The 15,063-nt window shown below is 44.9% G+C and overlaps 1 protein-coding gene across 16 annotated transcripts in view; it reads right to left on the bottom strand.

Moving 5' to 3' along the window:
- LOC8053740 (probable peroxiredoxin prdx-3) overlaps window positions 1–15,063 on the bottom strand; it is a 40,458-nt gene that overhangs the window by 2,666 nt on the left and 22,729 nt on the right. For all 16 annotated transcript variants that reach the window (XM_040503292.2, XM_040503295.2, XM_040503289.2 and 13 more), the window contains exons 6-7: window positions 10,353–10,456; window positions 235–365 (exon numbers count right to left, since the gene is read on the bottom strand). In XM_040503292.2, coding sequence (XP_040359226.1) covers window positions 235–365; window positions 10,353–10,456 — 235 coding nt within the window. The remainder of the gene's footprint in view (window positions 1–234; window positions 366–10,352; window positions 10,457–15,063) is intronic.

Raw genomic sequence — 15,063 nt, 5'->3', positions numbered from 1 at the left:
TTCGGGATGTTGCGGCGGTTATAAGTAAATAAATTTCTAAGCTTTTTGTGGGCGACATTAACGAAATAAATTGAGCAATGCATGCAAAACACTTAGTCACTGTACATGATTAGGAGAGCCCTTAGAAAACAAAACAACTGTTTTGGCTGCTGTAGAAAAGCCATGGGGCACGCCAGGTAGGTTTATTCTTCCGCGTGGCTAAACTAGAGTGGAAGCTGCAAGTGCCATCCTCACCTGTTCCATGCTTTTCGATATACTGTAGAGCTTTCAATAACCGCAATGTCTCGTCGACTGATCTGTACAGGTTGACATCGTTGATTGTGCTTTGACGAATCATGCCTCTGGGGTCAATGAGAAATGATGCCCTGCAATGCGAATCAAAACAAAAAATCAGTACTCCCAGAGTGCAACAGACACTACACAAAAGGAGAAACAAGCAAACATCGCACACTCAAAGGGAGACACTGGTTTTGACGCTCTTTGTCATTTCTCGTCCGATTTAGATTAAATTCTTACACATCTAAGTTTGTATGCCAAGTACGGATGTTGGTGACGAGATGTTTAGGCGGCACCACCTTGCATGCCGTCTTTTCTGACGTGGCAGATAGGGTTTCAAGCAGATGACACCTTAAAGTAATCGCATGAGGCGCTTATGTTAGTTTACATCTATGTCGATTGATAGCTGTTGAATTCTTCGGACAAAGATACATGACGTCTTTATGCACTTTTTCTACTAAATTAGAGCATCTCAAAGCCACTTTTATACAGTCCTTAAAACATTCCAAAACAAGCCTCAAGCTTGACACAACACTATGCGTGGCATTCGTCGAGGCATCTTCAATTCTTGTCTTAATAATAATAATAATAACAACAATAATAATAATAATAATAATAATAATAATAATAATAATCATCATCTTTATTTTGATGCGTCCACAAACAGCTCAAGGTCTTCTGTGTGGTACACAACAAGTACAACACAACTCTAAAAAGCAGAAAGAAAAAAAAGGTATCTAATTATGCAAGTAATATACCTCCGAGATTATGGCAAAATGTAATTACATCACAAAATATTTTAAGCGAGGGACCATCACTCGCTAAATTCAAGTTACATTCTTAGGAGATGTGGTAAGAAGCCCATGTGGCTAGAAAAAGCTGTGAGCACGGCTAGTACCCAGTGGTGTGGGAAAAGAGGCGTATGTGTGGAGGCTCCTGTGGAAAAATTTGTTTTGCAATAACCAGATTATAGTAACGTCTCTTAGCTGTGCAATCACGCACTGTTGTGTTCCGTGACACCACCCATTTGACTAATGGAGCTTGCCCATACCAAGGATGTTGCTGGCAAGCATTCGTACGGCACTGTGCGGACCAAGTCTAAGTGATTGTTGTTCTTTTGCAGTGGCACTTCACCTCTCCCGCATCAAATACGCCAGAGGGACCATCCAGACGTCACAACCTACCGGGCCCTGGCTCTACCGATCAATCAATTGACGGGTCCAGAATGCCGCCGTTCATTATATAAGGGCCCCCCCGATGAATATACGAGTTCCCGGCACTGCATTCTCGACCCTGCGTGTTATGTCCGGAGATTTCGGCTCCATTCTCTGTACCCTGTTACTGACGCTACTGCAAATATAAAACAAAACCCCCAGTTAACGCTTCCTTTGCTCAACTTTGCCTCCCGCCTCGACTCCAGCCAAGGTGTGCGTCACGACGGGTCAAGGAATGTTTGACCCGGCAACTCCAAACGCTTGGAACAAGGTACGACTGCTTCTTTTGTGAAGCTGAAGTATCACTAACTTACAAGATTTTACAGGTCTCAAAGGTGGAGGAGGTTTCATGTGTTTCACATCAACCGGGCGAATAAGCAAGCATTTAGTTGAAACAACTCCAGGAGTCATCCACTGCCATATGTTTGGGGGAAACATTTGTTTGGCAGTTTGGAAAATTCAGAAAGGAATCAACTTGAAAGTAATAAGAGACAAGCACTGACAGAAAGCAGTAGATCCGATAGGGTATGTGAAGTCACTTTCATTGAAGTGTTTACTACACACATGAGGCGTGTCAATACTTTCTCAGTTTTATCTCCTTTGAATAATAATAAAAATTAGACCCTCGTCACAGTGGTAGGTGTTGTACTGGAGTAAGCAGTGGATATTACCTTTTCATTTTCCAGTACATTAGTACTGGGTTAGCAGTGATGTGATTGGACTAAACCATTTCGGAGCACCTCTTGGAGCAGCCAAAACAGTGTTTTGAAGCAGCAAATGTGGCTTTCGGAGCAACCAAAACAGTGTTTCGGAGCAGCAAAAGTGGCTTTTGGAGCAGCCAAGACAGTGTTTCGGAGCAGCAAAAGTGACTTTTGGAGCTGATATTCTTAGAAACAAATAAACCTATTTGTTTTAAGTGCTGTACAAACGAAGGGCACTTTGTGTTGTGTTCTGATGCGACGTGTTGTGACGTAACTCGCTGGTTGTGTTTTTACTGCTGACACATCCAAGTGTACAGTGCTGTAGGCATTGCCGAGCAATTCCGAAAAACCGCTTGCCACCGTTTTACTGATTCCCGACGTGCCAGATTTTCGTCAAAAGTAAGCAAACGTAAAACAATGGATTGCAAGCGTCCCGGCTGGTGCCTCTGTCTTGCAATCATATTCGCTTGCACGTGATGGCAACTTCGGCAGGCTTGCAGTTGCGTGTGCTTCGTCGCGCAACCGGAGACAACGGCTGTTTGATCGAAGCCGAAACCACGCCACTCTGCTCCGTCGCCGACCGATTCCCAAAATTGTATGCAAAATGTAACTGTCAAGCACACAACCAAAAACAGTCCAGCGGCGCATGCTTGACAGGCCGACAAACAAGGTACAAGCTAACCACACACACACACACGAAAAAAAAAAAGAACCTGTGCTTATTGATCAAACATTGCAAGCCAGGGTCAAAAAGTTTTTGAAGCGCCTTGTGCAACGACTGAACTTGAGACAAACAAGCGCGCTGTGCGAGTTCAGCGTGCAGACATTGCGTTTTTTGCTTTAGCTCACTTCTATTCACCAACTTTCTTTCGCGGCAGATTTTTCACTTACCGGGGGGTCTCTTTCGAAAGAAAGCCCACTGAGAGAAACCTAGGTAATCAATACTTCAACACAGGAGTCTTTTGAGTTAAAGAGGGATTTTTGTAGTAATGTATGATTTAAACAAGAACAGGAATGTTGATGAACATGCGGCGGTACTTAGTTTCAGTTTAGAAAGCGCCATATCTGCAGTGACGAGGGGATGGCAACACCCGACGTCGTGCAACCGCGGTGACTGGAAGGAAGGGACCAAATACAGTTTTCCCACGGCCGTGCTTTCAGGAGCGAGTGGTTCAGCTCACAAAGTTACTCCCGCCGCGCAAAACCGTTGTTTCATTTCACAGCATGACGCATGGCTGGTACCCGGCAAGCTAGCGTCGGAGCGTCCGCACTCGCCCGCATCTATCGTTAAGAAAAAAAGAAAAAAGAAAAAAAGACGCGAGACGAGATTGACGAGACGACGAGAGTGCGAAACACGAGACGGCAGGAAAATTATGCAAGACCGGATAGAGAAGTGATGCAGAGTACTTTGTGTCGGGCGGCCACTTGCACCACATAACACCCGCATGCTGAATTAAGGTACTTAGTTCAGTTTCGGTTTTGAAAGGTTTTTGGCACAGGCTTGGCGCAGATTGCCCATATTTTGGCAAAATGTAGCAGATTGAAGCACATCACATCACTGGGTTAGAGAGCAGTGCACTACCATCCCGGAACTTCGACACTTCAGCACCAAGAATGTTTCCTCAGCACGATTTCAGGCTTTGGTAAAATGTCATACCACAGATACACATCACCAAACAAACACAATGCATGAAACTGGTTCTCTCGCATTACCCAAAGGAACGAAGCGAGCTGACGAGGCGAGGAAACTACGCCGTCTGTTACACCTCTCCTACTTGCTAAATCACAATTGATGATGAAGATAGCAAGAGATGCACCCCTGATGTAGTTTCGTACAAAAGCAGCCGCTTCCGGTGGCTGGAACGACTAGGCCATCCTCTCGACGTCAGCCTCGCCGTAGCTTTGCTCGTCCCGAGACGACCTACGTCACGATTGCGTCGGATGTCATGTGCTCTAAGCTGGGCCTTCTCCAATCTCTTGCTAAAGTGGGCCGTTTATAACGAAAAATACAGCCACCAGGCTCAAAATACAAACGTGCGATTGTCATTTACGGATATTGTGGATCATACTCAACCTATTTTTGAACACGACGGGAATATTTCAAATTTCGTTGAAGTATCCTTTTAAAAGTGAAGGAAACAAATGACACACCGTAGACGGAAAAGAAGCTGCAGCTCTCCACGTGCAAATAGTTTCTCCTGACAAAAGAAACCGAACCGGGTTTGAAACGTTCAACTTCTAACTGTTCAGGACTTGGTTGGTTATCATCCGGATTTCTTTAAGAGAGGTGCGTGCAATGATGCTCCTAATGACACATAAATATCGCGAATAGACAATATATTTCTAATTTAAATCACATTTGGACATCAGATTGCACGAGCTCAAAACTTCCCAGGATACAGTATACACTAAAGTTATATTCAGTTTTACGTGCACTTGTTATGGGGCCTCATTTTGCAACTCTGTGCTTTATCAGTCATGCGCGCTCTAACATTTCATTAGGCTGCCGCATATCATCGCGAGACTGCTATATATACTGGAGAAGAGGGCAGCTTCTGAGTAGTTGACGTAGCCTTTCTGACGGTGAAATCATAGGTATCCTCTTTGACAGCGAAGATGACGGGACGTCTGGTGATGATGATGACTTTTCGGAGCCTTCTGCCGACGACGGGAGCGATTCCGACAACAGTTCTGAGTCAAAATCACAACAAGATAGCCCTGGTTGTGTGACACCTAAACGACCGAGAGTGGAGGAGTGGACCTGGGCTGATAACGACACCTCCGAAAAAAATTCAAAAAATGCCTTTTTCGGGATCTGCGGTACTTGAACGCAAATCAGTGCAGCCCTAGAACCGAGCCAGACCCAGCGTGGTTTTCTACGACTCCAGGAAAGATCAAGTTCTGCTTTTCCTTTGTGCATCTTGATGAGCCAAGTGAAGAAAAGTACCATAAACGCCTGCTGGTCAGAACCCCGTTCTTCAGGTCACGAAGGCCGAGAAAGCACTTTTGGATGCTGTCGAAGTACCTCCATTTGTTTGACGTGAAGGCGATGGGGACAGACGACAAGCTTTGCAAGCTGCGCCCAATATCATCGACCACAGTGTGAAAGCATTTCCAAGTGCTTACTCTGCTCGTGAGAACCTAGTCACAGAAGAGAGCTTGATGAAGTTCTGTGGACGCCTGGCGTATGTCCAGTTAAACCTTTCAAAGTGGGCTCATTTTGGAATCAAAATTTTACAAGCTTTGTGAATCTTCTACTGCCTCAACTTCTCCATTTACACAGGCAAGGAGACAAAGTCAGATGCGACCGTTCCAATGCTACGCAGCGAAGCAATTGTTATTGAGCTCCTTAGAGACCATCTTGGTAATGAACATACCATTTACTTAAACAACTGGTGCTCCTCACCACATCTCTTCCTGACCATCAAAAAAGGTGGATTGAACGCTGTTGGAACAGTCAGAGCAAAAAGAAAGAATATGCCAAAAGATCTGAAAGCACTGAAGCTGGCCAAGTGTGAATGCGAAACTTTATTCTCACATGGCATCATGGCTATTCAGTGGCAAGATCGAAAGCCTGCTGCCATGCTTTCACCATGCAACGGTGCTGCTGGCATCAATGACACCGGAAAGAGACAACACAGAGGAAATGAATCGGTACTGAAACCTCTAGTCGTGCAAGAGTACAACATAGGAATGGGAGGTGTCAACCGGCAAGACCAGCAGCATGCATCGTTTCTGATCATTCGTCACTACGCAAAAGGATACAAGATTTTCTTCTACATCCTTGACATGGCTGTGTACAATGCCTACGTTCTTTATGCGAAAAAAACAGGAGAACAGGGAAGCTATACTGTCTGGAAAGTGGACCTCTCAGAAGAAATGATCGAGGCGACAGCTCTTCCCGCATACCGGAGACGAGGAAAACAGCCAGTCTGACCGTCCCCAATGCGCCTTGAGGCCGCAGAGTGGGCGCACTTCCCCTGTCAGATTCCGCCCAACCCCGTCAAGCAAACCCCATCAAGGCAGTGCCAAGTGTGCAAGGCACAAGGCAAGAAAAATGAAAGTGAATGGGAGTGCGAGAGGTGCGGCGCAGCTCTCCACATGTCCGAATGCTTCAAGATCTTTCATACAAAAAGAATCTGCGAGTGCCCTGTAATTTGTAGACTCGAACGGACCACTTAAAGGAGCTGTGCAACGATTTTAACGTTGAAGGAATTGGCATTTTCTGCTTTTGATATTGTTCACTGTGTCACAAATGGCAGAAAACACACCTCTTTTCATCGCAATGTTGCGATTCCGCCGCGTAATAGCGAGGCAAAACTTGGAATATTTCCCGACCTGCAGCCACGAGCGGCGGCCATGAGAAACAAGCGGCGTGACGTCACTTGGGTCGTTGTAAGAAAGATAGCAAGTTGTGCGAATACCTGCTCGATAAAAGGTAACTCTTTTTACAAATCTTGTCGTTCCAACATATATATAAATGCGTCAACACCCTGGTATCATCGACAAAACTTTTATTATACGGAGTTTTAGTGGCGCCATCTATCCTAGGTCCACAAAACCGCGAACAGCCGCCAGAAGCCGGAGGGGGAGGGGGACAGCGCCACACTGGCAAGGACGGGTGGTCACGCGGTCGGCAGCGGATGAGTTCTCGCTGCTCGCTGATGGCTCTAAAGAGAGAACTTTTCCGGAACTCCGCGCCTACTCTAGTGACGTCACTGTGCACGTGACCCGGAAGACGATGCACGAGTTGAGAGGCGGCAAAAACCTGGATCTTTTTCATTTTTTTAAGTAAAAACTAGGGTATCCAGGCAAAATCTGTTTTCTGTAGTTCACTGCAGAAGTGTCAGGCATCAACTTCCACAATTATTTAAGCAAAGCCCTGAAATTGTTGCACAGCTCCTTTAAGCGCGTAAACAAACATGCTTTCCTTGTTTTCTGCACAGAGTCCTACTGTAAAAAACTATTATACAAGCAAAACACTCACACCTAGGGTGGCCTTGTTTAAGGGGAAAAAAATGCCGAATGACTCACCTCTTTGCTTCTTTTGATTCGTGACGTCAAGAATCATGAAATTTAGAAGCTTTGCAGGCAACATTTCTATAACATTTAATAATAGAAATCGTAAAACATGTTTATGTTTTGCACTATGGCCCTTCTTTTTGAAATACCGAAAATCGGAGCCCGTTGTGGTGCCGCCTCCTGGATTTGTATCCTCCCACGAAAAACAGGCGACACCGCTCAAAACCGGTCCGCCGGTGCTCGTTCCTTTCCTCCTTGCTTTGCGTCGCGATGGCAACAGCACGGAGAGGTGAAAGAAAGTGGACTCTCACGACTCCGCAATATTTGACATCAACGCACCGGCGCGGATCGTGCGGGAACTTCGAATTCTGCATTTGGAAATTGTTTTTTTACTTCACAAATACTGAATTCCCAAGTTTCGAATGTTGAGGGTAATGTCCCGGCATCGTTTTCAATCGTTTCGGAAAATAAAAAAAGATATGATTTTGATGTGTCAGTGCCCCTTTAATAATATTTAAGTCTTAATATCTCTGCCCTCGTGCGATTTGTCTTACGACACATCTTTCGAAATGAGCAAATAAAAGAGTGCCCGATTATAATGTCAAAGAATGTGCCGTGCTCGATTTGACAGATGAGCAGAGTTGCGACCAGCTCGTGTGGTTGTTTTCTAGCACACAGACAGTTTGTTTCATAAATGGTGCTCTGACCCAAGAACCTGCTACACGTACAAAATGCACCTCAACAGCTCCAGCTCCTTGTAGTTTAAGGACACCCTTCTGACCCCGAACGTGATATTTTCACTAGCACAAACTTGTCTTTTACTTTGTGGTATGCGACAATAACACCATTGGGACAATGGAGAATGAGTTCGCTGAGTACACGTATGTTTAGAAGAAACAGGCAATCTAATCACTTTAAAAAAAAGCTTGGAAAAGGCTTAAGCTTCGCCTCTAAGAGTGGAATGCGATAGCGTTATCGGGCCTTGTTCGCATCGCCTTCTCATGCTGGGAGACGCGAGTACGCTCAAAGATCGTGCCTCCGGATTGTCCTGTCACTGCTGTCGCCGCATTTCGGCTTCACGGGCACGCATATACCGTAGTTTCACGAATATAACAATTTTTTTTTCTTCTTCTCGAAATTACGTGCTCCAAAACGCACCTTGCGTTATATTCGGAATCGGGTTCAGCCACGAGGCATGCAAGTCTGGAGAAAGCCATCCCTTCGGCTCAATGCAGGAGATAGGGTGAAAAAAGGAAGTGGGGCTGTGGGAGGGAATTTATTAGCTATTGGGCCATGTGAAGGGTGGAATAGAAAACATAAAAAGCATTTTTATTGCTAATGTGTTTGTACAATGCATGCCAAAAAGCATGCCAGAGAAAAGCAGCAAGCCACACGAAAATGCGGGAACCGGCCAATTAAAGCCAAGTCAAGCCAGGCCAAGTCAACATAAGTCAAGCCAAGACCACTGATGCCATTTTCGAGTGTTTGCTCCAGAGTGGTCTGGTGTTTGTGTGTCGGTGCTTCTGCTGGTGCCTTGCTTCGCTTGTGGGCTGCTGAGGAGCTCACGACGAAGAAAAAGGAACTACCAGACAAGCAGCACCGTGCTGCTGCATATCTGCGTCGTCGCCAAATGGATTGCGAACGAAACTGCCCTCGCGTTATATTTGTGCAAATACGGTAAACATATAAACTCCCATTGTTTCTCAAGCTGTGCAAGCGTGCCTTTCGTGGCCTAGTAAGTAGCGTGTCTGGCCCGCAACCGAAGAGTTGTGGGTTTGAATCCCGCCTAAAATTCGTCAAATGTTTTCTTCAAGGCAATTGAATTACTTTATAAAGTGAAATCTTTTGAGATATGCAGCAACCTTTAATTCACATTGCATGTCATGTTTTAATCACTTTCATTCCATGCGCAACGTCACGTTTCCCATGAGCGTTGTGGGTTGTTTGAAATTCCTGCGCGAGGTCACGTGGCTGTGACACTATTGACCAATCAGGATTTTCCCGTCACGCCACAGACGCCGGCGTTTTTGTGACACGAGACTCTTAACACTATCGCGTTAAAAGAGTCATTCAGCTGGAGAGCGATAGGTAAATAAATTGAGAGGAAAGAACGAAATTCCGAATGTCCCCCAAGGGGAATCGAACCCAGGGCTCAAATATTGGGAACCCAATACTCAAACACTGTGCCAAGGGGGAAACCTCTGCGAGCGAAGAAATGCGATAACATTTCTTTCGTCAGCTGACACCGCAGAATGTGCAACTTGCACAAGCAGGTGGCTTCAAATTTTGCTTCAGCCACACGAGGACTGGTGCAGCTGAGGTGCAATCAAACACAAGGAGCTCGTACTTGTGTCCACAATTGTGCAGGGACTACACAACTTCCAACAGAGGGCACGCTCTCGAAAGGGGCCTATGATGGAAGTTATACGCTTGCTGGAAGCACTTCTGTGGTCTTCCTAATGCCGAGAAGAAAGAAGCAAACTGAAGAAGACATCGCTGAAGAGAAGCGGAAGCCCAGAAAGGCTCTTGCCTGCTCGTCGTGCCCATGAGATGCCGGAAAAGAGTGAACAGCATTTGGCTAAGGACAGAGAAGCAAAATGGGCTTATTTTGCTACGACCTGGGGCAGAATGAGGTAACAAGGTTTGTGTCAGTTTAATAGGCGGAACATGATCTTAATAGAAGAAACACCGAAACAACGTAGCCTGCAGCAAGGCACAGCAGAAATGCGGCCCCATTCTTTGGCACAACACTGAGCATCATGGCTCTTCCAGTGACGACGTTGAGGGTGCTTTCAAGGCTCAGAAGATGAACAGAAAGGAGTGCACCAGCTGAGCGATGAAAATTAGAATGTATAACTGCACCTCTTAGAACAAGATTATATTTATTCAAATGAGCGATTTTAACAAATCTCATTTTTCTTGATTCCATAGGTGTGTGTGATACTGAATAAATAGTGGGTGTCCACTGTAGCGCTTTACTGTTTCATCTTTTTTTATTCAATGGAGTGCCTCTCCACATAGGTGCTCTGAAACCGTCAAACTATCTAATTAACAAATATAAACGAAAATTACTGCTATAAACCACCTGCCAATTAAAAAATATAAACACCACAAACACAAAACTCTTGATATAACCTACCTCAATGCAATGCCCCCCTCTTCCAGGAGCACATGGTAGTCTTTTGATATCTTCTTAGTAAAGTCGGACAACAATGGGACATTCACCTTTCCCAGGCCTCCAAGCTGCAAAACAGACCAGATAATGCCAAATTACCTTCCGAACAAACTTTTGCCAGGTTAATAAAATTAAACACGGTCCTTTTCCCCAATTTAACAATTGGTAAATGAGCAAGTACTACGAGCAGCAAAGTGCAAGGAGCTTCAACGTAACTGGTAAACGCTCTTCAGGATGGAGGAAGGGAGGACTAAACTAAGATGACAAAGATGCGAGACACATGTAGACAGAATTTACTCCCATTCAAGTAATGCTATTCGGTGCATAAACTTTACCAATTAATGAGTTATACAAGACACTATTCTCTTCTCTCCTGTGAAGAAGCTCGAGCCCATGCAAGTTTACTTGATTTGAGTACACAACTCCTGGGAGGTCCTGAAACAATGCAATCATTCCCCAAATTATTCAAATTAGGAGTCTTGTCACATTTAAGGGGGGACATGGGCCTAAATTTTAAATTTTTTTGAAAAGATTCATTTTTCAATTTTGAGGTTTTCAGTTTTAGAAACTAATTATACACCCTTACACCAAATTTGATTACCATACACCAAATAGTTATGTTGATATAAAATAATTTCAACATGTTGTGAGGCAGTAACAAAGTAAAGGAGTTTAATGTTTGAATGCATTTTTCTCAGATCCACTTTTTGCTGCAAATTTCATACGAAGGAATCTTTTGTTCGAAGGTTAAAGTATTCTGATACCACAATCAAGATGTTTCTAAACTGAAATTTACTGGGGAATTGGGCTATCTACTTTATTTTGTTTCAAGTCGAAGTCCTCAGTGATAAAAAAACTAAATTTTCAAAAATTGACATAGGACAGATATGCATCTCATATTTTGAGGTAATAACTCTTCCTGAAATATTTATGTTTCAGTTATTAAAACTAGATAGCCCAAGGTCCCATATTCCCCTCATTATACTCAAGCAGTCAAAATGATGCTTAATAGCTTCATTTGCATATCATAGATTTCTTAACGAAGAGTGACACATCATCTTATGCAGGTATGTAAATTTGCACTAGAGAACTGAAAGTTTGCACAGTATACCTACATCTGAAGTTAAATCTCCCCTGCAAATTTCATTCCGATCACTTGAGTAGTGGTATGAATAGTGGTATGAGTAAGTAGTGCCATGAATCCATAGTGCTCACCGTTGTGGCTAAAGCAATGGGCATGTGCTTATTTGTAAACACAATCTTGAGTAACTGTTATGAATTGCAATGTAACGAGCTAAAAGGTTGTGGGAAGACAGTTGAAGAAATGACTGGATTGTGGCTGCTGCAATAGGACAAAAGCTAGAGTCTACTACTTCTGGTAAGATCACATGATTGTCATGAAAGCAACCTCTCTATACGCCTCGCAAGTGGGCTCATTTTCGTCTTCTGCGCATGAGAAAGGATCGAAGTAGTGGTGACGTCAGAACGCCGAGCCCTGATTGCCTGATCGCAACCCCCTATCTGAGCGTCGTCTGCTCCTTTGCAACGTCGTCTGCTCGCAACGTCGTCTGCATCTGTCTTACCGTTCCTGCGACTTTACAAGCGAGCTCGACTTCACCTTTCAGAGAGGGCAGACGAAATAACTCGAGCGGTACGTTGTTTTTGTCTAACAACTAGCAGACGCGCATCAAGGACAGAAGTCAAAGGTGGCGAGGTGTCTTGAGGCGCCGAGGTTTGTTTGCTAAGAACCGACAGTGAGCGTGTTAGTGTCCGCAAGTTCCCTCCCAAATACTTTTTCCCTCCTTTCGTGTGCGGCGAGACTCCTCAATTTTTAACGGCGTCAGCGGGTTGGCGCAGTTAACGTCGTCTGCTTTACGTCTGCTAGTCAAAGCGATGGCTGCTTTACCTTTCCTCCGTCTGTCGGAGATTCATCGCTTTTTCACCGGCGAGAGTCACCGTTGCCTCGGGAAACAAGGAGATAACAAGAGGAAGAAATTGACCTCTTAATCTAAAATTGAGGTCAGCGATCAAAGTATAATACGGGAAGGGTTCACAACGGTCGCGCGGGCATATTCCATTCAGCACGCCAGCCGGTCGTGGGCAGACGGTCGCCGAGTCGCGGAGTGCCTGCTAGGCCTAACTGCCGAAGCTCGCTTGGTCGCGTTCGGTGGAATCGTGGCCATTGGAGCTTTTCCTGGGCGTTTGTGGATCCAGCGTTCTTGTTGGTCGTGGTCTGTTTCAAGTACTTTTTACTTTTTCTTGCTGCTTGAAGTCGGGACGCGTGAGAAGCGCACGTAGAAAAATAAATGTCCGTGGGTCGTCGCGACCGCGACGCTGTCGGCCATGCGAGCTTCGGAGCTGTCGTAGGATTTCGTCGTAACCTGCGCAAAACGTACGAAAATTTCGTTTTGTGAATACGAATTCGTTCTTAAGTTCTGTCTTACGCACATTTTTGGCGTAAGATCGTTTCGTGAATCTGGCCTTCCGAAAAGTCGCAGGAAAGGTAAGACAGACGCAAACGACGTTGCAAACAGACGGAGTTGCAAAGGAGCAGACGATGCTCAGATAGGGGGTCGTGATCAGCCAATCAGGGCTCGGCGTTCTGACGTCACCGCTACCCCCTGCGCAAGAAGCAGACGAACTTGCCCTCCGCATAGCGATGCACTTACACTGCACTGGCTGCATCAAGCACTAACAAAAACACAAAGAGAAGACAAGACAATCACTTGTCCCGTCCTCATTTTCTTGCCTTCGCGCTACTTATTGATGACCAATATTTTCATAAATATGGCAGTTCTCCATGCCATGAAAGACTCAAAATAAATTGTTGCACGAGTTTATTCCTGTCTATAGCAAACCTCAAGAAGGTTTCTGCATTTCTGACTGCAGTCCTCTGAAAAATGTATAAATGGAGTTATACAGCATTTATTTATTAAACTTAGAGCTAATTAGTATAACATAAATACTTAAAGTTAGCTTCTTCTACAACTTCAACAGTGTGAAAATATTTTTTGCATGTCAACATTTCAAAAGGCTATCAAAGAAAAGTACTTTGATTGGTAATTTCTTGAAGTTCTATTAATTATAAGTTTTGATTCAAGGTCACGCCTTAACCACATAACACCCTGAGTAGTGTCCGACTTTAAACTGGCTGTCTACCAAACGTCTTCAAGCTTGCATTGAGCAGTACTAAAGCAAAGAAAAATAGGACAAGTGCTACAAACACTAAGAGTATGCCAAGGTAAACTTTCGGCATTTGAATCACCCATTGTGCAGACTAGTACTAGTGTGAACATGTTACATACAAAACAGCCAAATCGCCTTCCACATCTCCTGTACTCCAAAGCGAGAATCACAAGCCAACCCGCGCTACTTGCTTAGAGATGTGCCTTTCAAGCACGAGCGCTCATTGCACCAAAGCACATTTCAAGGCGGAAATATTGTGCTGTAGCCTTCGTTGCCTTGTAAGCTTAGAGACACAAAACTCCCAAAAACATTTTTTTAAGTGCCTAAACAAACACATATGTCAACAAAAAAAAAAAAAAAAGTTTACCCTAAAAATTCTTCTTTACTGTACCATTGACAGTGAAATGCAATTTAGGTGACGGTACGCTTTACTCACACCTCACTGCAGGCCCCATCCATTAGTACTCAAATGACCCAACTGCTTGGCTGAACACCATATACAAACTAATGTCTCCCAGCTGGAATGTATGGTTCATCTAGTCTGCGGCTTGACGCCGTCTGCTACTCGTGTAAGCAGCAGTGCCACCACAGCACCTGTCGTCATTTGTTACTTTGCTTTAGTCAGCCATCGTCTACTACTCTGCCACCACCTGCAGCGTCTGCAAGACGTGACCATGAAAACAGTGCTGTAGCATGTCATCATGCACAAGCCATTGTTCAATACAAGTGTGTCAGTGCACACAATCTAAAAAGACTAAAAAGAAAAAAAAAGAAATGAAAGGCATTTACAGTTCCCTGTAATGCCAAATTAGAGCGCGGCTCTTGAGGAGGAGGAGGGGAGGGTACAGAGAGGAGGGCATGCCTCTCCTCCCCTTCCCTCATGAAAGTCGTGACCCTAGTGACGTCACTCGTGACCCCCGTGACGTCACGTATGACGTCATTATGGGAAATTGCCATCATGCAATGTGCGGTTACGCTGACGGCGACGCCGCTGAAGTCGGAAACGGGAGCCTAACCGTTGAATTCACAAACCTAACTCTAATTAAGGGTTCCCCCCCCTTCCTCGAGAAAAGCGCGAGGGCCGGCGCTGGCTAATCGCGACGGTGAATCCGTTGTCGCGATTGGCCACCCAGTGCCGGCCCTCGCGCCTTCTTTGAGGAGTGGAGGGGCCCCTAAAATGGAGTGAGGTTTGTGAATTCCGCGGTAAGAGCTCATTCTAAAAAGAAAATCAACAAAGGAAATCTGCCGCTCATGGCCTCAATGTCGTATCAAAGCATTAAGAATGCATTCCTTTCAGTTTTTTTTTGTTTGTGTTTTCTTCTACAGCCTCTGCAAGCAAGGCAGAGGAGCATCCTAACACACAACCAAAACACGACTGAATTTGCAAACAAGGGCACTGCTCAAAACCTGAACTACAGGCCTCGAAGGCTTTCAGAGGGAAATGATATGAAACAGAATGCCCTTCTCAACAGACCTTCGAGGTAATTCA

Source organism: Ixodes scapularis, unplaced genomic scaffold, assembly GCF_016920785.2.
Source record: "Ixodes scapularis isolate PalLabHiFi unplaced genomic scaffold, ASM1692078v2 PGA_scaffold9__187_contigs__length_104089568, whole genome shotgun sequence".
NCBI lineage: Eukaryota > Metazoa > Arthropoda > Arachnida > Ixodida > Ixodidae > Ixodes > Ixodes scapularis.
This window is presented reverse-complemented; position numbering and strand designations above follow the sequence as displayed.